Raw genomic sequence first — 25,390 nt, 5'->3', positions numbered from 1 at the left:
GTGGCTCAACCGAGCTCCGCGAACGGGCTGGTTCAAGCTCCGCGGCCCGGGGGTGGTCGAAGCTGCCGCCCTCCAGTCCAGCGGACGCAGCTGTTGCCGCGGGAGCTCCGGAAAACAGGCACCAGCCTGTGACCTGCGAGCTCCCGACGATGTCGTCCACTGGCCCGTGGCCGAGCCCCGGATTCAGGTCGCCACCGCCGGAACACCGCCTCAGCCACCGGAGCGCCGTCTCCGCCCCGGATCGGGCCGCCGTCACCGGAGCGCTGTCTCAGCCCCGCGCTGGGCCATCCTCACCGGAGCGCCCGAATGCCGCCACAGCTATGAATTCGGCCAGCCTCACGCTGGTGAGTCCTGGCTGGCTTTGCCTCCAGAGCCTCGAGGTCGGTCGCAGTGTGGACTCGGTGGACTCGGTTAGTGTGCAGGGATCGCTGGTCGGTGTGGACTCGGTGGGCCGAAGGGCCTGTTTCCGCGCTGTATCTCTAAATGAAACTAAACACTGATTTGTGGCCCAGATGCCTCTGTGTTACATTACTTAGCTGCTGCCACAGACACAAAGGATTGTTACTAATGCACTTAAAATACATGGACAAATGGTTGTATTAGAAATCAAGAGCAAAGGTGATTGTCCAGCAGCAATGGCCAGCCCTTGGAGAAGTTTCATGATCATTTGTACATCCTGCTCCTTTCATAAATCTCTGAACTTTTCCTCTTTCAAATACTCAATCGATTTTCTTTTGAATGTTACTATTTACTAGTACTCTACTCTAGTACTGGTTGCCGTCATTATTTCATGTATTGCATTTCAATATAGCGTTTCATATTTTTGATTCCAGTCCAGCAATCACCATCAAGGCTGGTAGAGCTGCTGCCTCACAGCGCCAGAGACCCAGGTTTGATCCTGTGACCCTGGCTACTGCCTGTGTGTGGAGTTTGCACGTTGTACCTTTGACTGTGTGGGCTTTCTCTGGATGCTCCGGTGTCCTCCATCATCCCAGGTTAACTGGGCTCTGTAAACTGCCCCTAGTGTGTCGGGAGTGGATGTGAGGGTGGATAACACAGAACTAGTGTAAACGGCTGATCTATGGTCACTGTGGCTTCAATGAGCCGAAGGGCAGATTTCCATGCAGCATCTCCAAACCTCTTACATGTTCTGTTAAGAATGCATGAATCTCTTAAAGACTTCACTTCATTATAGGTTTATATTTGATTTATGTATGTTAGGTCTCAGAACATTCAAACAAATCTCTGTTTCACAGTTTGTAAATGTAAAATCGGGAATATGAATATCACCGTGACTGTTGTATTATTCACTTTTGTATTAAAAAAAAAATTGCAATGGAAGTTTTAACAGAAATATTAAGTACATAAATATTCATCATCCAGGGCCTCTCCAAAATTAATTAATTCATCTAATCAACAATCATTATTTGGATTTTTTATTTTCATTCTCTAATGGCATTTTGTTCATTAAGTACCAGAATGCCAGATTTTTACTAAAAGATGGTTAAATCATATGAAATTCAAGGAAACAATGAGCAGAAACAGATGCTTACATTCCACCAATATTGCTAGGTATTCTAATATGGAATAACGAAAGCTCTCCTATTTTTCATTGCGCATTGTGATTTTCTAACAAGTGTTGCAGGTGTGCTCTCAGTATGGCCTTGATTATGACATAAAGTATAACGCTAAGAAAAGCCGCATAATGGTAGTTAGAAGCGCTGAGGACAGGGAATCAACTTTTCCGACCTTTTATTTGTCAGACAGTCCTCTTGCAGTGTGTGAGGAAATTAAATACTTAGGTCATGTCATATCTGATGACTGGAAGGATGACAAAGACCTCTACCGACAGCGCTGTAAAATTTATCTTCAAGCCAACATGCTTATAAGGAAGTTTTATATGTGCTCTGACCATGTGAAGTGTTCCCTGTTCAGAACCTACATCACACCGCAATTGTGGTCTAAGTATAAGAAAAAGAGTATGCAGAGGCTTAAGGTAGCATACAATGATGCAATGAGGTTGCTACTTCGTGTCCCTAGGTGGCATAGTGCCAGTCAATTGTTTGTGTCCACTAGAGTGCCAACCTGTGAGGCACTCTTAAGACAGCTGATGTTTAGTTTTATGTGTCGCCTGGACAAGTCAGAGAACCACATAATTGAAGCCTTAGTCAGCCCTCTGAAAAGCTGCTATAGATTCACTTCTAGGCTAAGATGGCATTGGTGCAATAGCGTATATATATTTTAGGCTAATATGCAATTTCTTAATGTATCTTTGTAATTCTTTGTACTGTTTGATGTGTATATGGACCTGTGTCTGAAATAAAGCTTTAATAATAATAATAATAATAATATGGGCCATTATGACTGAATGTTTGTGCATTCTTTCTGGGAGAAAAAGTTGGTAAGAAAGTGACCTCTTACCTGCTGTTGAATTTTTCCGGATGCTTCTCTCTCATTACGTGAAATCTGTGAGCTATTGATGCATCCTAAAGCACAAAAAAAAGTAGAAAGTAAACATCATAAATGAAGCAAAGGCGAATGAACTACAAGTAATGTAAAGATAGACACAAAATGCTGGAGTTTCCCAGCAGGTCAGGCAGCGTCTCTGGAGAGAAGGAATGGGTGATGTTTCGGGTCGAGGCCCTTCTTCTGACAGATCCCACTGAGTTATTCCAACCGACGAGAGTTCTGCAAAGCTGTTGTCTATATCTCTCATTTCCCTTTTCTCTAACTAGTCTGAAGACATTTATCGACCTGGTTTGTATCGAAATCTGTCTTCGGTGTAAACAAGCATCTGCAGTTCTTTCCCACATAACAAGTAATCCAATATAATCGACATTGTACGATGAGAATGCATAATAATTTCATAAATGTTGATATCAAAATTACATTTAGCCAACATTTCCAAATTGACCAGCAGATTCTGCCATATTTCTTCACAGTGAGTCAGAAGATGTGCTGTTTTACAAAAGATGTAACAACTATCTTGTATGTATCGTTAGCTTTTAGAAATGTTTGAATGGTGCACTGACTGGCTGACATTTTTAAATTTTGTTGTACATGGTTCATGTTACAATGACAATAAAGAAACTATTCTATTCTATTCTATTTAAACTATAAGATTTTGAAGGGTCTTGACAGAGTGTTAGTGGAGAGGATGATACCTCCACTGGGAGAATATGAAATAGCTTCAAAATTAGAAATTGCCCATTTAAGACCGAGGTGAGGTGAGGTTTCGATTTAAAGAAATCTCAGTCAGTAAGAGAGGAGTGGAAGCCGAGTCTTTGACCAGGTGCACCTTCTCAATAAATAGCTGATTGAGAGCTCTGGTTACTTAAAGAGAAAAATGCTAAAGGAGCAGGTACTGCCATCCAGTTCCTAAACTGTATTAACGTTATTCAAGTAGATCTATACCTCAAATGCATTTGCTCTTTACCTAATGGGTTAATTAGGTAAGACTTCGACTACCTGTAACTTCCGGCAACCACCTTCAACTAGCGCAACCGGCTTCGACTAAAAAATTACCGATTTTTAAAACGGCAACCTATTTTCAGTCACGGCCGGTTTTGAATTTTTTGAAATAATCGCCGGAACATAGAAGAAGCGGAAACCACTTTCGACCATTTGGGAGACTGACAGAAACCTCCGGGAACCGTACGGAAACCTTGGGTGGGGTGCAAAGTCTCCAGAGGTTTCCGTTCAGGTTTCCTAAGTGGGACAGGGGCATACATCTATTGAAATGCGGACTGCAGTACTCAGTATCTAACTAGGCACAGTGGTGTAAAAAACACACTGTCTCTCTTTTCTATTTCAACTTTCACAAGGTAAATGCACTTTAGGTCACATTGGCAATTTAACTTTTTTTGTGCATGCACACTCACTTTTAATCATTTGTTTGTAAGCCATTTATATGGATATTTGTTCCCGTAAGACCCTTGGTAGCAAAAACACATTTGGATTTACCTTTTGGACCAGAAATTATATTTCCCCAAAATAAGTGCAGTTACTTTGAGTTTGCCCATTTATGTCACTTTTGCCCCTCTGCTTCTCTTGCTTCCACCTGTACAATAACATATGAATATATATGTGAGAAAGGAATATGCACTGCCTGCTGCTTAGGTTAGGAGGCGAGCCTTGTATGAAATACAACTCCAGCAAACCTCTCATCTTAAAGCTATACATTCCATCCTGCGGAAAAGATTCTGTTATAAAATGATATTTTTATTTTTATTTCATTTATTTTATTATTTATGGATTTATTTATTTCCCTCTTGTTTATCATATTTTTTACAGTGAACTGTGTTTATATATTCTGTTGTGCTGCAGCAAATAAGAATGTTATTGTTTCTATCTGGGACACATGACAATAAAACACTCTTGACTCTTTTAAATCTCTTGTATTGTGACTGGAATCAGGCTCTTCGCTACTTTGACCAACATTTACTCAAGTTTCCTGTATCATGTGGTGGACCTGTCATACGATGAAAGAATGGGTCAACAGGGCTTGTCTTCACTGGAATTTAGAAGGATGAGAGGGAATCTTATAGAAACATATAAAATTATTAAGGGATTGGACAGGGTCGATGCAGGAAACATGTTCCCGATGTTTGGAGAGTCAAGAACCAGGGGCCACAGTTTAAGAATAAGGGGTCGGCCATTTAGAACGGAGATGAGAACGAACATTTTCACCCAGAGTTGTGAATCTGTGGAATTCTCTATCACAGAAGGCAATAGAGGCCGATTCACTGGACGCTTTCAAAAGAGAGTTAAGGGCCTGTCCCACTTGGCGATTTTTTTGGCGACTGCCGGCATCATTGACTGACGTACCAGGACACCGAAACATTTGCGGCGTGATGACGTATGCACGCGGTGTGTTTTCAAGTGAGGCAACGTTTTTTTTGCCGCCGCTGAATTTTGAAATATTCCAAATCTTTTGGCGACCCTGATATGATGCCGGCAGTCGCCGAAAGGGTGGCGAAGTGGGACAGGCCTTTAAGATAGAGCTCTGAGTGCTAACGGAATCAAGGGATATGGGGAGAAGGCAGGACCGGGGCACTGATTGGGGATGATCAGCCATGATCACATTGAATGGCGGTGCTGGCTTGAAGAGCCGAATGGCCTACTCCTGCACCTATTGTCTATCCATGTCTATGTCATATTTGAGAGATGCTTCACTCAGTGGATTCGTCATAATGAGATTGACTGGATAACAATTCTAACTTTTCCAAAACGGTAGAGTACGTGGACATTACAATGACATGGCCCATTTCTCCATTTCTCCATTTCTTCATTTTAATTAAAACAAAATGCATTTGAACCTTGCTCAATTACACTATAGCTGACAGAACTGCTAAAAGACAGTCTGATCAGTCTGAAGAAGGGGTTCGGCCTGAAACGTCGCCTATTTCCTTCGCTCCATAGATGCTGCTGCACCCGCTGAGTTTCTCCAGCATTTTTGTGTACCTGCTAAAAGACAGTTTGGTTTACAACTAGAATATCTACAGGAAAGTCCACATGTGTTTGGCGTTCTCAATGTTTTATCTCTTTAACTCCCACCCGTCCAGCTTTGGTGCAATAAGTAATGGGGCTTTCCCACTGTACGAGCAAATTCAAGATTTCTCCCGAGTTTCCCTTGATTCGAACTCGGAGAATTACGGTAATAGCCGCTCGTAGGTACTCGGGGCTCTGGTGGACATTTTTCAACATGTTGAAAAATCTTCACGAGTCTTCCCGAGCTAACCGCGATTCCTGAGTATCTGCCGTTAGCATTACGTGCCGCTAAGAGATGTCCCGAGCTCCGACGTACCCGCTACGTACATTCTACGTGCTTACCACGAGTTTGATTTTTTTTTTAACTCGGGAGAACTCTTGAATTAGCGGGACAGGCCCTTAAGAAACACAAATTTTGCATTTTAACTGATGGGTGACATGTTTAACACTCATTTGTCATTTGACTTCTTCAACGATTAATGAATCCATTCACTGCTGAAATCCTTGGAAATACCATTTGCAGCCATTACATATGAGCTAACACAGGAAAGTTTAATTTCGCATAAATCCCTCTGGAACTGCCATAAAGTATTCTTGGGACAAGTCTATTAAAAATCAAAGCTTTTAAATGTCTATGCTGATTGTAGTTTGCAGGTCCTGTCAAATCCCTCTGGGACTGTGGATTAAGGGACATTTGTCAACCTTCTTAACTTGCTGTGGGCTGCAATACAAGGAATACCAATAAAGTAAATAAGTCCACGTTAAGTTTGGGGAATTCTATTCCGCTTGCATTAAATCATCTAAAATCATCTAGTACAATCCAGTAAATTGCTTATTTTCCTGGAATAACTGAGATTAGATCCCTCAGCATCACTTATTACTAAATTAACATAAAACCTTGAAGGTTATTCAATATTGTGATGATTTATTATTTATCATTTGCTTTGAAATTATGCTTCTTTAAATAAGAATAAAGCCCCTGTCCCACTTTCACGACCTAATTGGCGACCTCTGCCGAGTTTGCCCGTGACTCATACTCGCAGCATGGTCGCCACGAGGTCGTAGGAGGTCTTCGTAACTCTTCCTCGTGCTCGTGAGTGGTCTCCGCGTACTCGTGGCCTCAAGTAGGTCGCGGCGTTTTTCCAGCCTGATAAAAAATGTCCACGAGAAAAAAAAGGTCGGCATGGAAAAAATTGATACTTTTAACTCGTAGGTAGGTCGTAGGTAGGTTGTAGTAGGTCGTGATGGTCGTCATAGATAGTCGTGGGTCGGTTACTGGCCCGAGAAAAAAAATGCAAACATGACATAATTTTATCATGTGGTTATTTTCCACTCGTAGCGAGTCGTAGTTGGTCCATTGAGTATAAATGGGGATCCTGTGGATAGGGTGAACTGTTTTAAATATCTGGGAGTCCACATCTCTGAGGATATGACATGGTCATCACAAGCCTCAGCACTGGTGAGTAAGGCAAGGCAGCGCCTTTACCACCTCAGGCAATTGAGGAAATTCAGAGTGTCTCCGAGGATCCTCCAGTGCTTCTACGCAGCGGCGGTGGAAAGCATCTTGTCTGGGAACATTACCATCTGGTTTGGGAATTGCTCTGCCAAGGACAAGAAGGCTCTGCAGAGAGTAGTGCGTTCGGCCGAACGCACTATGGGAACTTCACTCACCCCCCTGCAGGAACTATACAACAGGAGATGCAACTCCAGAGCAAACAAAATCATGAGAGACCTCTTCCACCCCTGCAACGGACTGTTCCAGCTGCTACGGTCAGGCAAACGCCTCCGTTGCCATGTAGTGAGAACGGAGAGGTTGAGAAGGAATTTCTTCCCAGAGGCAATTCGGACTGTAAACGCCTATCTCACCAGGGACTAACTCTACAGAACCTTTTTCCTTCTATTATTTATTATGTAAAAGAATATGTGTGTTATGATTGTGTTTATAATTTGTTTGGTTGTTTTGTTGTTTGTCTTTTGCACAAAAGTCCGCGAGCATTGCCACTTTCATTTCACTGCACATCTCGTATGTGTATGTGACAAATAAACTTGACTTGACTTGACTTGACTTGACTTGACTTGGTCTTAGGTGTGGAAGACTGAGGTGGAGGAGGGGTCGTAGGAGGTCGTAGACATTGTCGGAGGAGGTCGTATACATAGTTGTAGGAGGTCGTTGGAGGTCTTTTACTTCGGCGAGTCAACACGACCTTGACATTTTTTTCAACTCATCTAGAGTCTTCTAAACTCGTGGATTAGGTCGTCCAAGTGGGACAGGCCCTTAAGCAACCCAGTTGCTCCAGGAACAGATTATGGTTAATATTTTTGTTGGTGTGTTCCTGGAACACTAGGTCCCTGAGGTCCTCCATTGAATCACTCAAACTTACTATTACTGTATCATTGTTGGAGAACTTTTCCAATGTACTATCAAAAACAAATTGTCATATGGTACCCTATCAATACTGTTGCTAGCGACCAGCTTCTAACTTCACTCCAGTTAGGTCCAATGTGAAAGCAATCTGGTCAGTGTTGCCTTAAGGGCAGCAGCTTCAAGAAGAAGATTGCACTCGATTTTCTTGGCTTACTGTCCAATTGATTTATCAAAAGTTGGCTCAGATTGCAAGCTCTTGCATGGGAACCAATGCAGTTGAATTGGGCAGACTGCAATGGGGCTTCTCCAGAGAACAGCGGGAAGCTGCAGGATACCAACACCAGCAGCAACCACTTAGAAGAACTAAACGACCACTGGAGAATTCCCTTACAGTAAAACATTGCAAGTAATGGAACCATTCACCCATGGTTAAAGCATTAGTAAAGTTACCATGCACAAAAGCAATGGGTTAACATCAGGCTATTGAATTTGAATGCTTGAAAGTTTCAGCTCTGGTACAAGTGCTACTCAATTTACTAATACCTCTGTTAAGTTTTAGTCATTCTTCACATCGGTACAGGAAAGGAATATTGTCCAAGAAGAACGTTCAATGCACTGTCTATCTATATTACAATACTTATAAAATTCTCATCTTATCCTCTTCCGGTTTGCATTGTTTTTAAATTTGCACAAAAATGGCATCTGATAGCGCTACAATTTTTCACCACCTTACTCGCCATTGTCCCGTGCTGTAAGTGCATCAAGTTTTGTTCAGATCGATGAAATATTACAAAAGTTATTGGTCTTCTCTCCTGTCATTCGCCGGTACAGCGACGCCCCTTCCGGCACCCGCTGTCAATCCCTGGCGGCGAGAATAAAGCTGAAGGAGCGGAGTGAGCAGAGTGTGGGCGGGGGCTGTGTTTGTGGGTGGGCTGTTTTTGCAGGCGGAGGCTGTGTTCGTGGGTGGGTGTGAGTTTGTGCATTTGTTTGTGATCATGTTATTCTTGACCTGAACTACACCATTGAGCCCACACCCCATTGTAATTGCATTGTAAAATGAGCAAAGAGAACAAATCCAGTAGATCTAGCGGCATTCAATTATTGATCAGAGCTACCATATCTCCTATGTTTTCATTATACTGTTGAGGAGATTTCTGATCAGATCAGGACTCGGGGCCCACTCTTGACTTGCTCTTGAACTGAGAGGCTACCAGGCCATTAATGTCGGCAGTTACATTGCACATAGCCAGACCAGGTATGGGTGGCAAATTTCCCTCCTCCTCTTAGTGAGTTGAGTGGATGTTCAACCACGACCTGGTGGTTGTGCGGCATAACTTAGATCATAGATAAATACAACACAGGAACGGGTCTGTTAGCCCATATCGGCTGTGCCCAACTAAACTAAACTCCTCTTCCTACAAGTGATCCATTTCCCTCTGCATATGCCCATGCAAAAGCCTCTCAAACGCCGTGCCTATTTTCACCACCAGCCCTTGCAGCGTGTTCCAAGGATCAATCACTGATTAAAAATACTCAAGTCTCCTTTAAACTTTTCCCCTCGGACTTTAAAGCTATGCCCGCTAGTTCTTGACATTTGAAAAACGTTATAAGCAAGGTCATGATAGCTGTTCATGCCTCTCATAATTGTATATACTTCGATGAGGTTTCCCCTTAATTTCTTGACGGTCCAGAGAAAACAATTCAAGTTTGTCTAACACAACCATTTGTCTAATTTGGTCCACTAGGGGCGCTGCATTGAAGGCGCCTCTGCCTGCAGCCTGTTTGATTTTTCCCATCTTTTTTTTATTTTAGTTTATCTAACAGTTTTGTTTTGGGGATTCTTCAGTTTTTCTATGTGGGGGAGGATGCGACTATTTCTCCAAGTCAAGTCCTCGCCCCACACCTTGCGGCCTAGCACTGGATCGGAGTGGCCTTTCCTACCGGAGACCGGGGACCGGACCAGAGCTTCGGCAGCGGCAGCGGCGCGGCGCTGGTTTCACTGCGGAGCGGGCGATACCTACCTGGATCGCCGTTTGGAGCGTTGGGCCCGCTCAGTGAAATGTGGGCCCGCTGCTCCAACATTGCGGAGTTGTGGTCCACGGAGCTCCCAGTGGTGCTGACCTCAACATCGCGGAGTCTCAGGGGCCCTTTGCCGAGGGCCGCCAGTGTGAATCTCCGCCCGGCGCGGCCTGGGGACGTTGGGAGCTGCGGACTGTGGTGGGAAGCAGCCGTTTTGGAGGTCCAAGCCACTGAGGTTGGCCTCCCGTTCTGACAGCGGAGTTCCAACATCCCGGCGAGCGGGCCTGAGCAGCGGGCTGCCCGTAGCGGCGACTGCGGAGGCCTCCGGAGTCCCCGACCACGGATGAACATCAGAGGCTTTGGTGCCTTCCCTCACAGTGGGAAACTTTTTGATTCTGCTGTGTGGGGATGTTTTATGTTGATCTCTATCAACTCTATGCTGTGTTCTTTATTTTACTGTATGTGTGTATGGTGATCGCATTTCACTGTGCCAACTGGCACATGAGACAAATAAATGTATCTTGTATCTTGTAATCTCTCATTATAGTTCATACTCTCTAATCTAAGCAACATTCTGGGAAGACTCTTCGGCAGCCTCTATAGTACGTTTCCTGTAATGACGTGAATAGAACTACACACAATGCTCCAAATGCGCCCTCACCTAAAGTTTTCTAAAGCTGCAACATGACTTCCTGACACTTATGCTCAATACCCTGACTGATGAAGGAAAACATTTAGTTCCGTTTAATTTATTATTGTCACAGTGAAAAGCTCTTTGTTGAGTGCTATCCTGTCAATACATGATTACAATCAAGCCTTCCATAGTGTACAGATAAAGGATAAAGGGCGCAACATTTAGTGCAAGATAAAGTCCAATTAAAGATACTTCAAAGGTCTCCAATGAGGTAGATGGGGGGTCAGGGCTGCACTCTAGCTGGTGAGAGGACAGTTCAGTTGCCTGATAACAGCTGGGAAGAAACTGCCCCTGAATCTGGAGGTGTGCGATTTCACACTTCCATACCGTCTGCTTGATGGGAGAGTGGAGAAGAGGGAGTGGCAGAGGCTAGACTCGTCCTTCGTTAGGCTGCTGGCCTTACGTACAGCACTGGTAGTCGGGATTGAACCCGGGTCTCCGGCGCTGCATTCGCTGTAAGGCAGCAACTGTACCGCTGCGCCACTCTGACCTCCCTTTTCCTATTCTAAGTAATAGGAGATTCCTTATTCTGTTATTCCTTTTCTAAGGCCACAGTTGAAAAGTTGGGCGAAGAATTTTCCGATGGAACGTAATCCTGACAAATGTGAGGTGATGCATTTTGCGGCCAATTAAGGGCGGATAATATGGTAAATGGTCGGGCACTGAGGAATGCGGATGAACAGAGGCATCTTGAAGTTCATGTTCATAGTTCTGTAAAAGTGATAACACTGGATTGATAGGGTGATGAAGAAGGCATATGGTGAGCTTGTCCATGTTCATAGGTCACGGCATAAAATGGAAGAGTTGGGATGTTATGTAGTAACTTTACAAAATTTGGGTTAGGCCTCACGTGGATTTGTGTGGACAATACCAGTCACTGCACTATATATAGGAAGGACGTGGTTGCAAAGGAGAGAGTGAAGAGGAGAGGACATTCACCAGGATGTCGGCTCGAGTGAAGGGAACTTTACCCATTGGGGGAGAGATTGGATTGACTGTACTAGTTGGAGCAATGGAGGTTGAAGGATGATCTGATGAAAGTGTTTAAAGAGTCCAAGTGCCATGGATAGAATAATCAGTATCTTTATCCTATGTTGGGAGTGTCGAGGGTGAGTGGAAGGAGTGTTAAAGGAGATCTCAGGGGTAGCCTTTTCTTTTACACAGAGACTGGGTGATATCTAGAACGTGCTGCCTCAGGTGATGGAGGAATCAGATGTACTCACCATGTTTAAGAGGCATTTAGCCAAGCACTTGAATGGGCAAGGCCCAGGAAGATATGGTCCTAATGTGGGCCTATGGGATACGCCACCAAGGGCATGGTGGGCCAAATGGTCATTTTACTGTGATATACAATTCCATGACTCCTTTTAATATTTACAGTGCATTTTAATTTCTCATCTATCTGTTATTTGTTTTTTTTTTTAAACTCATGTCCCTGCAACAATTATGCTTCTGGATATTAAATCAATCTTATACCAGATGATTGAACACTAAATTGTAATAATGTAAAATCATTATTCGTGAGATGTTGGTTTTGTTGTGTTACCTCAAAATTATAGCAGAAACAAAAATATTAATTATGAATAATAATTGATATGTACAATATTTGCATTATATTATGTTACATACAAAGCTATTATAACTGCATGATTAACTATAAGGATTATGAATTCTAGAAAGAAAACGATATCAATTGACTGGCCATTTCTACATTGCAATGTTACGCAATGAAGAATGTGTAATGGGACCTGGGGCACCATAAAGCATCATTACGAGTTAAATTTAGTTTTGTAAAATATAATCCACTCTGTAATCAATAACCAACATCCTGTTATGGATACTTCCTTTTACACTGCTGAGATTTTAAACTGCTTCAAGCATTAATTCCCCTTGAATGGCCAAAACTAACCAAGACATATAATACGCATATGGAGAATTATTTTTATATTTGTTTCTTCAGTCTTATGTGATCATGTGATCCTAGATCATTTGATGCAAAATGCTACTGGAGATTAATATTTGCTAGGTAAATTTAAACATTTTTCAAAAGGATCTTTAAATAGCTAATCTGATCTTATTATTTTACATCATTTACTTGTCTAAATCAAGCCTGGTTACAGATCAAAATGTGAGCCATAATTTCTTCTAACAGAAACGGAAAATAGGTGCAGGAGGAGACCATTCAGCCCTTCGAGCCAGCACTGCCATTCAATGTGATCATGGCTGATCGTCCCCAATCAATAACCCATGCCTGCCTTCTCCCCATATCCCTTGATTCCATCTATCTATCTGAAGGGCCTGTCCCACTTACACGACCTTGGCTCGCAAATTACACGACCTCGTGGTCGCTTGAGGTGTACGGGCATCGTATGACTGCGCGGGGCTGGTCCCAACTTAGAAGCGCAGAGGGGTATGGACTTGTGCGGGGCCGATACCAACATCGCACGAGGCTCCGAAATTCCTGCAGTGACTGAAATCTTTGTGCGCCTACGGCCTATCGTCCCGCGTACGCACGCAGGCGCATTGCGATCATACGCAACGTCTTGACGGCGTACGCAGCGTCTTGACGGCGTATGCCTACCGTGTGGCGTTGCGTGATGACGTCACTGCCCGGCATGGCGTGGCGTGATAACATCACCGCCCGACACCATGTGACGCCCAAATTCAGTCGGCCCGCCTCCTGCCCAGCTGATTTTTTAGCGCGAACTTCGCACGACCTCCGCTTCCGGTTGGTTGCGCCAAACGCACGCAATCGCATGCAAGTGGGACAGGCCCATAACTCTCTCTTAAATCCATCCAGTGATTTGGCCTCCACTGCCCTCTGGGTGAAAAAGTTTTTTCTCACCTCAGTCTTAAATGGCCTCCCCTTTATTCTAGGACAATGGCCCCTGGTTCTGGACTCGCCCAGAACTGAAGACCCAAAACAAATGTAGGAGCTAAGTCAGTGTTTCAACATGCTGCTCAATTGTACTTTTAAATCGGTGCCTCCTAAAAAGTTTTCCCTTCCATTCATGAAGAGGATTGTAAAAATAAATTCAAAATAAATTGAGGCTATTTTTTCAAGCAGGACATTTCAATTTTTTGTGCTGATAAAATCACATTGATTATACATGTCCAATAAATAGTGCCAATAAACAGATCAATAGATATGTTTAAGAAGAAACTGCAGATGCTGGAAAAACAATGGTAGACAAAAATGCTGGAGAAACTCAGCGGGTGCGGCAGCATCTACGGAGCGAAGGAAATAGACAACGTTTCGGGCTGAAACCCTTCTTCAGACTGATGTGAGGGTGGGGGAGGGGACGGAAGAAGAAAGGAAGAGGAGGAGACAGTGAGCTGAAGTAGAGCTGAGAAGGGGAGGAGATAATAAGGACTACCTAATATTAGAGAAGTCAATGTTAATACCGCTGGGGTGCAAACAGCCCAAGCAAAATATGAGGTGCTGCTCCTCCAATTTATGGTGGTCCTCACTCTGGTCATGGAGGAGGCCCAGGACAGAAAGGTCGGATTCGGAATGGGAGGGGGAGTTGAAGTGCTGAGCCACCGGGAGATCATGTTGGTTATTGCGAACCGAGCGGAGGTGTTGGGTGAAGCGATCGTAAAGCCTGCGCTTGGTCTCACCGATGTGATAAATAGATATGTTGGGCATGTCCTCAACAACCCTCACCAATTTCTACAGACGTACCGTAGAAAGCATTTCTTGGGATGCATCATAGCCTTATTTGGGAACAGTTCCATCCAAGATTGCAAGTAAAGGTTTGTGGCCAGCATAACCAAAGACTAGTTTCACCCAGATCACTCCCTCTTCTCCCCTCTCCAATCAGGCAAGAACAGACAAGAGAAGTTTGAAAAAGACACACCTCCAGATGCTGGAAAAGAAGGTAGACAAAATGCTGGAGAAACTCAGGGGGTGCGGCAGCATCTATGGAGAGAAGGAATAGGCGACGTTTTGGGTTGACACCCAGACTGAAACCCTTCCTCAGACTGACATGTGGGGGGGGGGGGGGGGGGGACGGGGGGAGGGGGGAGTGCGGGAATGGGGAGGGGAAGGAGAGGGAAAGGGAGGACTAACTGAAATAGGAGAAGTCAATGTTCATACCGCTGGGGTGCAAACTATGAGGTGCTGCTCCTCCAATTTGCGCTGGGCCTCACTCTGGCCATGGAGGAGGCCCAGGACAGAAAGGTTGGATTTGGAATGGGAGGGGGAGTTGAAGTGCTGAGCCACCGGGAGATCATGTTGGTTATTGCGAACTGAGCGGAGGTGTTGGGCGAAGCGATCGCCAAGCCTGCGCTTGGTCTCACCGATGTAGAGCAGTCGACACCTAAAGCAGCGGATACAGTGGATGAGGTTGGAGGAGGATGCAGATTCAGGAACAGTTTCTTCCCAGCTGTTATCATGCACCAGAATGGTCCTCTCATCAGCTAGAATGCGATCCTGACCAACCTCTTTGGAGACCTTTGAACTAGCTTTTATTGGATTTTATTTTGCATTAAATGTGGTAATCGATGCACAGTGGATGGCTTGATCGGAATCACATGTAGACAATTCTTTGACTGGATAGCGCGCAAACAGAAGATCTTCACTGTTGTACACATGACAATAATAAACTCAACTTGTAACTAAACTTAACAAAAGATTATTATAGCCATCTAAATAGTTACCATCATTCCAATATAACCTTAGCAATGCAAGAAAAACTAAAATGCTAACCCAAGAACATAACTTGATAAAAAAGTATTGCAAAAAGAAAATCATTTTTTGATAAAATTTTCTGATAGTTCCTGGAAACCCCCCCAGTAAAATCAGTCTTGCGATGTTACCTGCATTCAGATTTACAGTTTCCAACCGTTCCTCAAGCTTAAACCCCTGTCCCACGGTACGAGTGCATTCCAAGAGCTCTCCCAAGTTTGCCCTGATTCGAACTCGGAGATTTGCGGTAATGGCCACTCGTCGATACTCGGGGCTCTCGTGGATATTTTTCAACATGTTGAAAAATATGTTGAAAAATTCACGAGTCTTCCCGTGCTTACCTGCCGTTAGCGAGTCTTCCCGAGTACCCGCCGTTAGCGTTACGAGCTGCTAAGAGACGTCCCCGAGCTCCGACGTACCCGCTACGTTCATTCTCCGTGCTTACCACGAGTTTGATTTTTTTTAACTCGGAAGAAAGCTCTTGGAATGAACTCGTACCATGGGACAGGGCTATTACAGCTCTTGATACATGTTTTTGATAACTGAGGTTATTAGAAATAACCTTATTTATGTATATTAGAAGCAGCAGATTCCTGGTGTTAAGAATGCAACCTCTAGTGAATCACAATTCTCAACAGAAACATAACTCCTGCATGAACGAAACCCTTCCGGCAGATCTGAGATTATTAACGTTACAAGCATTGACATCCTTGTTCACATGGAATTGGAAGGAATTTGTAAAAAGGGGAAACTCACATTCAATTTCCCAATCATCGTGACAGAAATAAAAAGCAAGAAGGGAGTTAAACATAGTACAGTAACCTTTAGATTCACGTGCCATTCTCAAATGGTTGGAGCGTTGCTCGCACAGTGTCTGACCAAATTTGATCTTGTATTACCGTCACTACATTGTACTTGCTGTGGTGCACTGGGTCCATTACCAGACTAGTAACCCACATGCCTGGACTAAACATTCAGAGGCTAGATTTCAAATATGAATTTAAATTCTGACTCATAATTCAAACTAGTTGACTCTGGGTCACTGATGCAGGAACCCAGCCATCTTTACTGGGTTACACGTGATTCCAGACCTGTAGCAGTGAAGTTGAAGGCCACCCGCTTGAATGAAGTTCAACAGGTGCACAGTAGAGAGCATGCTGACCGCTTGCATCGTGGCTTGGTTCGGCAACTTGAGCACCCTGGAGCAGAAAAGACTACAAAAAGTAGTAAACACTGCCCAGTCCATCATCGGCTCTGACCTTCCTACCATCGAGGGGATCTATCGCAGTCGCTGCCTCAAAAAGGCTGGCGGTATCATCAAAGACCCACACCATCCTGGCCACACACTCATCCCCCCGCTACCTTCAGGTAAAAGGTACAGGAGCCTGAAGACTGCAACGTCCAGGTTCAGGAACAGCCTCTTCCCCACAGCCACCAGGCTATTAAATGCAACTCAAACTAAAACTGAACTTTAATAGCCTATTGCACTTTATCCATTTATTTATGTGTGTATACACATATTCAATGGTATATGGACACACTGATCTGTTCTGTATTCATGCCTACAATATTGTGTCGTGCTGAAGCAAAGCAAGAATTTCATTGTCCTATCTGGGGACACATGACAATAAACTCTCTTGAATCTTGAATCTATATTAAAGCAGAGGAACAACACACTGGATGGAGTCATGGAAAGAGTGTTCACGCCGCAGCCCTGTTTCCACCAACCTTCCCACCACTGCGCCCAAGAAGCTACAAGACAGACACCATTGTGGGCAGATGCTGAGAAGTGTGTTCGGCTCTGGCTGAACAACTTCTAATCTTGTGTGTGGACCCCATAAAAAGAAGAACATACTGGATAGATCAACATTGGTAAAAACTAGATCACAGCAAAGTAATCCTCATCACAGTAAAGTCCTACGAGCAAACACTAAGTGATATCCATACCCTGGGAGTAGCATAAATAAATCCTCAATGTGCACTCCTAGAATATGTTACAGCTTGAGGAAATACTTACTGATTGAATCATCCACAAGTGAAGCACTTTATTCAAAAATAAATGCTGGTGGAACACGGAACTGCAGATGTTGGTTTACAAAAACAAGACACAATGTTCTGGAGCAATGCAGTGGGTCAGGCAGCATCTATTGAGGGAAATGGACAGACAACATATTGTGCCAGGGCCCTTGTTCAGAGGAATGTCCTTACCCCAAATAGTGTCTGTCCATTACTCACCACGGATGCTGCCTGACTGGCTGAGTTCCTCGAGCAGTTTGTCTTTTGCTCAAGACTCCAACATCTGCAGTCTCTTGTGGCTCTAGTGAAGGAAAGGGCCTGTCCCACGAGCATGTGACCTGAATGCGGCAAGCGCGACCAAAAGGGCCGGTCCCACCAACATGCGCCTGCATGCGGCAAGCGTGACCTAACCAGAAGCGGGAGCCGCGCGGAGGTCGAGTGAGTGACACGGCGTCGAGGCGGCTGCGGGCCGGCAGGCCGTTGCCACGCGGAATTTTATAAACACGGTCAGTTTTTCGGAGCCCCGCGCGATGTCGGGACCAGCTCCGCACAACTCCATACGGCTCCGGCGATCGAAGTGGGACCGGCCCCGCGAGGCTCTAGTGACCATGTTAGGTCGCGCTTGCCGCATGCAGGTCGCCTGCTCGTGGGTTAGGCCCTGAAGGTGCAATAAAATCATAAAGTCACCCTATATCTATGGGAGAGCGGAAACCTTTATCATGGTTTACTATTATTACATTGATGATATTAATAATTACAAAATGAACTGACATGTAAACTGTGACTTATCTGGTGACAAATAAATATAAAGACGATTCAAGTTTTAAAATCAAAGCAAATAAAAAAACTGCAATGAAAATTGCAAAGAGGTTTTACTTCATTCAGTTTTTGGAATAATCTTCCAAATATCTTTTTAATTGAAGGAATACCATGGCATATTGGAGAAAGAGTGTGCGATTGATCCCTGGGATGGCGGGACTGTCATATGAGGAAAGATTGAAAAGACTGAAAAGCTTGTTTTCACTGGAGTTTAGAAGGATGAGGGGGTATCTTATAGAAACATATAGAATTATAAATGGACTGGACAGGCTAGATGCAGGAAAAATGTTCCCAATGTTGGGCGAGTCCAGAACCAGGGGCCACAGTCTTAGAATAAAGGGGAGGCCATTTAAGACTGAGGTGAGAAAAAACTTTTTCACCCAGAGAGTTGTGAATTTGTGGAATTCCCTGCCACAGAGGGCAGTGGAGGCCAAATCACTGCATGGATTTAAGAGAGAGTTAGATAGAGCTCTTGGGGCTAGTGGAATCAAGGGATATGGGGAGAAGGCAGGTACGGGTTATTGATTGGGGACGATCAACCATGATCACAATGAATGGCGGTGCTGGCTTGAAGGGCCGAATGGTCTCCTCCTGCACCTATTTTCTATGTTTCTATGGGGTATTTGGTATCACTCGCCCACTTCTGCTAACCCATTGGGGATGTGCCAAATGCAGGCACACAGAAGGAACTAAAGATCGGAAGTGCTCAGTCCTCTCTCTGGCTAATGTGGCTCAAAAGCCATTCAGCCACCACCTTAATTTCAGTTGGCGCATGGAAGATGGAATAAAAATGTGTAGGAAGGAAACGCAGATGCTGGTTTACACCGAAGATGGACACAAATTGCTGGAGAAACTCGGCAGAACAGGTAGCGTCTCTTGAGTGTAGGAATGGGTGACGTTTTGGGTCAACACCCTTCTTCAGGCTTGAGTCAGGGGAGAGGGAGACTAGAGATATGGAAGGGTAAGGTGTGAAAACGACAGATCAAAGCAGACGATGATCAAGGAAATGTAGAATGGTTCCGAAGATTTCAAGAAAATGGACAGATGCTACTTTAAAAAAAGACTTCTTCATTTTCGATAAATCTGAACAAGGGTCTTGACTTGAAATGTTACCTATTCCTTTTCTCCAGAGATGGTGTCGGACCCGCTGACTCTAGCTTTTTGTGTCTATCTTCGGATCCTTCCAACACTCTTCATCTGAAAACTACATTTGACTGGTCAGATGATGTAGTGTAGAGGAAGGAACTGCAGATGCTGGTTTACGCCAAAGATAGGGATAAAATGCTGGAGTAACTCAGCGGGACAGGCAGCATCTCTGGAGTGAAGGAATGGGCAACGTTTCGGGTCGAGACCCTTCTTCAGGCTGAGAGTCAGGGGAGAAGGAGACACACAGAGATACAAAAGGGTAAGGTGTGAAAACAAGACATCAAAAGAGAGGAGATCAAGGAAAATGCAGAGTATATCTAGTTAGCTAGGAGAAGGTGACCACAAAGCAAACAGAGATAAAATGTAATCGGGGACAGTTAGACAGGTCAGAGAACTGGGAAGGGGGAGGGATGGAGAGAGAGAGGGAAAGCAAGGGTTACTTGAAGTTAGAGAAGTCAATATTCATATCGCTGGGGTGTAAGCTGCCCAAACTAAATATGAGGTGCTGTTCCTCCAATTTGCACTGGGCCTCACTCTGACAATGGAGGAGGCCCAGGACAGAGAGGTCCCGGCAGATCAGGTAGGTTTAGTAGGACTGTGTGGAGGTGTTCAGCGAAGCGACCTCCGAGCCTGCGCTTGGTCTCACCGATATAGACAAGAGACAATAGGTGCAGGACCAGGCCATTCAGCCCTTCGAGCCAGCACCACCATTCATGGCTAATCATCCACAATCAGTACCCCATTCCTGCCTTCTCCCCATTTCCCCTGACTCCACTATCTTTAAGAGCCCTATCAATCTCTCTCTTGAAAGTATCCAGAGAACTGGCCTCCACCGCCCTCCGAGGCAGATAATTCCACAGACTCACAACTCTCTGTGAGAAAAAGTGTTTCCTCGTCTCCGTTCAAAATGCCTTACCCCTTATTCTTAAACTGTGGCCCCCGGTTCTGGACTCCCCCAACATCGGGAACATGTTTCCTGCCTCAAGTGTGTCCAAACCCTGAATAATCTTATATGTTTCAATAAGATGCCCTCTCATCCTTCTAAACTCCAGAGCATACAAGCCCAGCTGCTCCATTCTCTCAGCATAGGACAGTCTCGCCATCCCAGGAATTAACCTTGTAAACCTATGCTGCACTCCCTCAATGGCAAGAAGGTCCTCCCTCAAATTAGGGGACCAAAACTGAACACAATACTACAGGTGTGGTCTCACTAGTGCCCTATACAACTGCAGAAGGACCTATTTGCTCCTATATTCGATTTGTCTTGTTATAAAGGCCAACATGCCATTCGCTTTATTCACTGCATGCCTACATTAATTGACTGATAAACTCGGACCCCCAGATCCCGTTGCACTTCCCCTTTTCCCAACTTGGCACAATTTAGATAGTAATCTGCTTTCCTGTTTTTGCTACCAAAGAGATTAACCTCACATTTATCCACATTAAACTGCACATGCCATGCATCTGCCCCCAACCCCAACCTGTCCAAGTCACCCTGCATTCTCATAGCATCCTCCTCACAGTTCACACTGCCACCCAGCTTTGTGTCATCTGCAAATTTGATAATGTTACTTTGAATCCCTTCATCCAAATCATTGATGTATATTGTAAATAGCTGCGGTCCCAGCACTGAGCCTTGCGGTACCCCATTAGTCACTGCCTGCCATTCTGAAAGGGACCCGTTAATCCTTACTCTCTGTTTCCTGTCTGCCAACCAGTTTTCTATCCATGTCAGCACTCTACCCCCAATATCATGTGCCCTAATTTTGCCCACTAATCTTCTATGTGGAACCTTATCAAATGCTTTCTGAAAGTCCAGGTACACTACATCCACTGGCTCTCCCTTGTCCATTTTCCAAGTTACATCCTCAAATTCCAGAGGATTAGTGGGGCATGATTTCCCCTTCGTAAATCCACGCTGACTCGGACCAATCCTGTTACTGCTATCCAAATGTGCCGCTATTTCATCTTTTATAATTGACTCCAGCATCTTCCCCACCACCGATGTCAGGCTAACTGGTCTATAATTCCCTGTTTTCTCTCTCCTGCTTTTCTTAAAAAGTGGGATAACATTAGCTACCCTCCAATCCACAGGAACTGATCCTGAATCTATTGAACATTGGAAAATGATCACCAATGCGTCCACGATTTCTAGAGCCACTTCCTTGTACGCTGGGATGCAGACCATCAGGCCCTGGGGATTTATCAGCCTTCAGTCCCATCAGTCTACCCAACACCATTTCCTGCCTAATGTGAATTTCCTTCAGTTCCTCCGTCACCCCAGATCCTCTGGCCACTAGTATATCAGGAAGATTGTTTGTGTCCTCCTTAGTGAAGACAGATCCAAAGTACCTGTACAACTCATCTGCCATTTCCTTGTTGCACATAATAAATTCACCTGTTTCGGTCTTCAAGTGTCCAACTTTGGGCTTAACTATTTTTTCCTCTTCACATACCTAAAGAAGCTTTCACTATCCTCCTTTATATTCTTGGCTAGCTTACCTTCGTACCTCATCTTTTCTCCCCGTATTGCCTTTTTAGTTATCTTCTGTTGCTCTTTAAACATTACCCAATCCTCTTGCTTCCCGCTCACCTTTGCTACGTTGTAATTCTTCTCTTTTATTTTTAAACTGTCCCAGACGTCCCTTGTCAGCCATGGTCGCCCCTTACTCCCCTTTGAATCTTTCTTCCTCGTTGAAATGAACTGATCCTGCACCTTCTGTATTATTTCCATAAATACCTGCCATTGTTGTTCCACTGTCATCCCTGCTAGGGTATCTTTCCTATTAACTTTGGCCAGCTCCTCCCTCATGGCTCCATAGTCCCCTTTGTTCAACTGTAACACTGACACCTCCGATTTTCCCTTCTCCCTCTCAAATTGTAGATTAAAACTTATCATATTATGGTCACTACCTCCTAATGGCTCCTTAACCTCGAGTTCCCTATCAAATCCAGTTCATTACACAACACTAAATCCAGAATTGCCTTCTCCCTGGTAGGCTCCAATACAAGCTGCTCTAAGAATACATCACGGAGGCACTCCACAAACTCCCTTTCTTGGGGTCCAGTACCAACCTGATTTTCCCAGTCTACCTGCATGTTGAAATCTCCCATAACTACCGTAGCATTAACTTTACGACATGCCAATTTGAACTCTTGATTCAACTTGCACCCTATATCCAGGCTACAGGAGCCCACACCTGGAAGAGCGGATGCAGTAGATGAGGATGGAGGAGGTGCAAGTGAACCTCTACCTCACCTGAAAGGACTGTCAGGGTCCCTGGACAGAGTCGAGCGAGGAGGTAAAAGGACAGGTGTTGCATCTTCTGAGGTTGCAGGGGAAGGTACCTGGGGAGGGGGTGGTTTGGGTGGAAAGGGACGAGTTGACCAGGGATTTGCGGAGGGAACGGTTTCTGCGGAAAGCGGAAAGGGATGGAGATGGGAAGATGTGACTAGTGTTGGGATCCTGTTGGAGGTGGCGAAAATTTCGGAAGATTATGTGCCGTATGCGACGGCTGATAGGGTGGAACTAGGGGGGACTCTGTTGCGACTGGAGGGAGGGGGAGCAAGAGCGGAGCTGCGGGATATCGAGGAGACCCTAGTGATGGCCTCATCTATGATGGAAGAGGGGAACCCCCCCGTTCCCTGAAGTTATAATGGAGCACCTATTGCCATTCTTCTAATATTGTGGCTTTTGTCCATTTTTATGGTAGAAGTATATGTGGAAAGGAAGAAGAATTTAATGCTAAGTTACTGTCGATCATCTTGCACCCACAAAGATGTGGCAGTGCAATCAAACAAAGTTTAGAAGTAGACACAGAAAGCTGGAGTAACTCAGCGGGACAGGCAGCATCTCTGAAGAGAAGGAATGGGTGATGTTTCGGGTCGAGACCCTTCTTCACACTAGTTAGGGGAAAGGGAAACAAGAGATATAGATGATGATGTAGAGAGATAAAGAACAATGAATGAAAGATGTGCAAAAAGGTAACAATGATAAAGGAAACAAGCCATTGTTAGCGGTAGACAAAAGTGCTGGTGAAACTCAGCGGGTGAGGCAGCATCTATGGAGAGGAAGAGAGACCCATCTTCAGACTGATGTCGGGGGGGGGGGGGGGAAAGAGAAGGAAAGTAGGCCTGTGGGAGAGCTGGGAAGGGGAGGGGAAGGAGGGAGAAAGCAAGGACTACCTGAAATTGGAGGTCAATGTTCATACCGCTGGGGTGTAAACTACCCTAGTGAAATATGAGGTGCTGCTCCTCCAACTTGCAGTGGACCTCACTCTGGCAATAGCGGTGGCCCAGGACAGAAAGGTCGGGTTCGGAATGGGACGGGGAGTTGAAGTGCTGAGCCACCGGGAGATCAGGTTGGTTGGGCGAAGCAATCGCCGAGCCTGCACTTGGTCTCACCGATGTAGAGACATCCAAGTTGACACCTGGAACAGCGGATGCAGTAGATGAGGTTGGAGGAGGTGCAAGTGAATCTCTGCCTCACCTGGAAAGACTGCTTGGGCCCTTGGATGGAGTCGAGAGGGGAGGTAAAACGACAAGTGTTGCATACAAGATATACAACATGGGCACGCGCATGGGCCCCCGCTATGCCTGCCTCTTTGTTGGGTACGTCGACCAATCCTTGTTCGAGATGTACCAGAGCCCCATCCCCGACCTCTACCTCCGCTACATCGACGACTGCAATGGTGTTACCTCCTGCACCCATGCAGAACTCACTGACTTCATCCATTTCACCACTAACTTCCATCCGGCACTCAAATACACCTGGACCATTTCTGACATCTCCCCACCGTTTCTAGACCTCACTTTCCCCATCACAGGTGACAGATTACTGACTGACATCTACTATAAACCCACTGACTCCCATGGCTATCTAGACTACACTTCTTCCCACCCTACTCCCAAATACCTCTTCGACTATAGATGAGGCTCTCACCAGGGTCTCCTCTATATCCCGCAGCTCCACACTCGCTCCTCACCCCCCACTCCTGACAAGGACAGAGTCCCCCTTGTCCTCACCCTCCACCCAACCAGCCGTCACATACAACAGATAATCCTCAGACATTTTCACCACCTCCAACGGGATCCCACCACTGGCCACATCTTCCCATCTCCTCCCCTTTCAGCGTTCCTCAGAGACCGTTCCCTCCGTAACTCTCTGGTCAATTCGTCCCTTCCCACCCAAACCACCCCCTCCTCTGGTACTTTCCCTTGCAACCGCAGGAAATGCTACACTTGTCACCTTACCTCCCCCCTTGACTCCATACAAGGGCCCAAGCAGTCGTTCCAGGTGAGGCAAAGGTTCACCTGCACCTCCTCCAACCTCATCTACTGCATCCGCTGTTCCAGGTGTCAATTCTCTACAAGCGCAGGCTTGGCGATCGCTTCGCTCAAAACCTCCGTTCGTTTCCCAATAACCAACCTGATCTCCCGGTGATTCAGCACTTCAACTCCCCCTCCCTTTCCGAATCCGACCTTTCTGTCCTGGGCCTCCTCCATTGGCAGATTGAGGCCCACCGCAAATTGGAGGAACAGCACCTCATATTTCGCTTGGGTAGTTTACACCCCAGCGGTATGAACATTGACTTCTCCAATTTCAGGTAACCCTTTCTTTCTCCCTCCTTCCCCTCCCCCTCCCAGCTCTCCCACAGCCCACTGTCTCTGCCTCTTACTTTCCTTCCACCCCCCACCCCCCCTCCGACATCAGTCTGAAGAAGGGTCTTGACCCGAAACGTTGCCTATTCCTTTGCTCCATAGATGCTGCCTCACCCGCTGAGTTTCTCCAGCATTTTTGTCTACCTTCGATTTTTCCAGCATCTGCAGTTCTTTCTTAAACAGGCCATAGTTAGCTGTTTGTTTGGTGAAAACGAGAAGCTGGTGCAACTTGGGCGGGGGAGGGATGGATAGAGAGAGGGAATGCCGGGCCTACCTGAAGTGAGAGAAATCAATATTCATACCTCTGGGCTGTAAGATGCCCAAGTGAAATATGAGAATATCGATACTGAATACTGAGAATAGCGGAATAATGCCTACAGAAAAATGTCTGGATTGTGGTGTTTACTGTATCCATGCAGGCAGGCCCATGGTGCAGTATAATGTGGATAAATGTGAGGTTATCCATTTTGGTGGCAAAAACAGGAAAGCA

General features: G+C 45.3%; 1 protein-coding gene across 1 annotated transcript in view; it reads right to left on the bottom strand.

The window, feature by feature from the left end:
• The window catches only part of LOC129698553 (diacylglycerol kinase beta), a 440,909-nt gene that overhangs the window by 174,119 nt on the left and 241,400 nt on the right, over positions 1–25,390 (bottom strand). The window contains exon 19 of the mRNA XM_055637631.1: positions 2,422–2,486. Coding sequence (XP_055493606.1) covers positions 2,422–2,486 — 65 coding nt within the window. The remainder of the gene's footprint in view (positions 1–2,421; positions 2,487–25,390) is intronic.

Source organism: Leucoraja erinacea, chromosome 7, assembly GCF_028641065.1.
Source record: "Leucoraja erinacea ecotype New England chromosome 7, Leri_hhj_1, whole genome shotgun sequence".
Lineage (NCBI taxonomy): Eukaryota > Metazoa > Chordata > Chondrichthyes > Rajiformes > Rajidae > Leucoraja > Leucoraja erinaceus.
The sequence above is the reverse complement of the archived record's forward strand: the minus strand, read 5'-3'. Positions and strand labels throughout refer to the sequence as shown.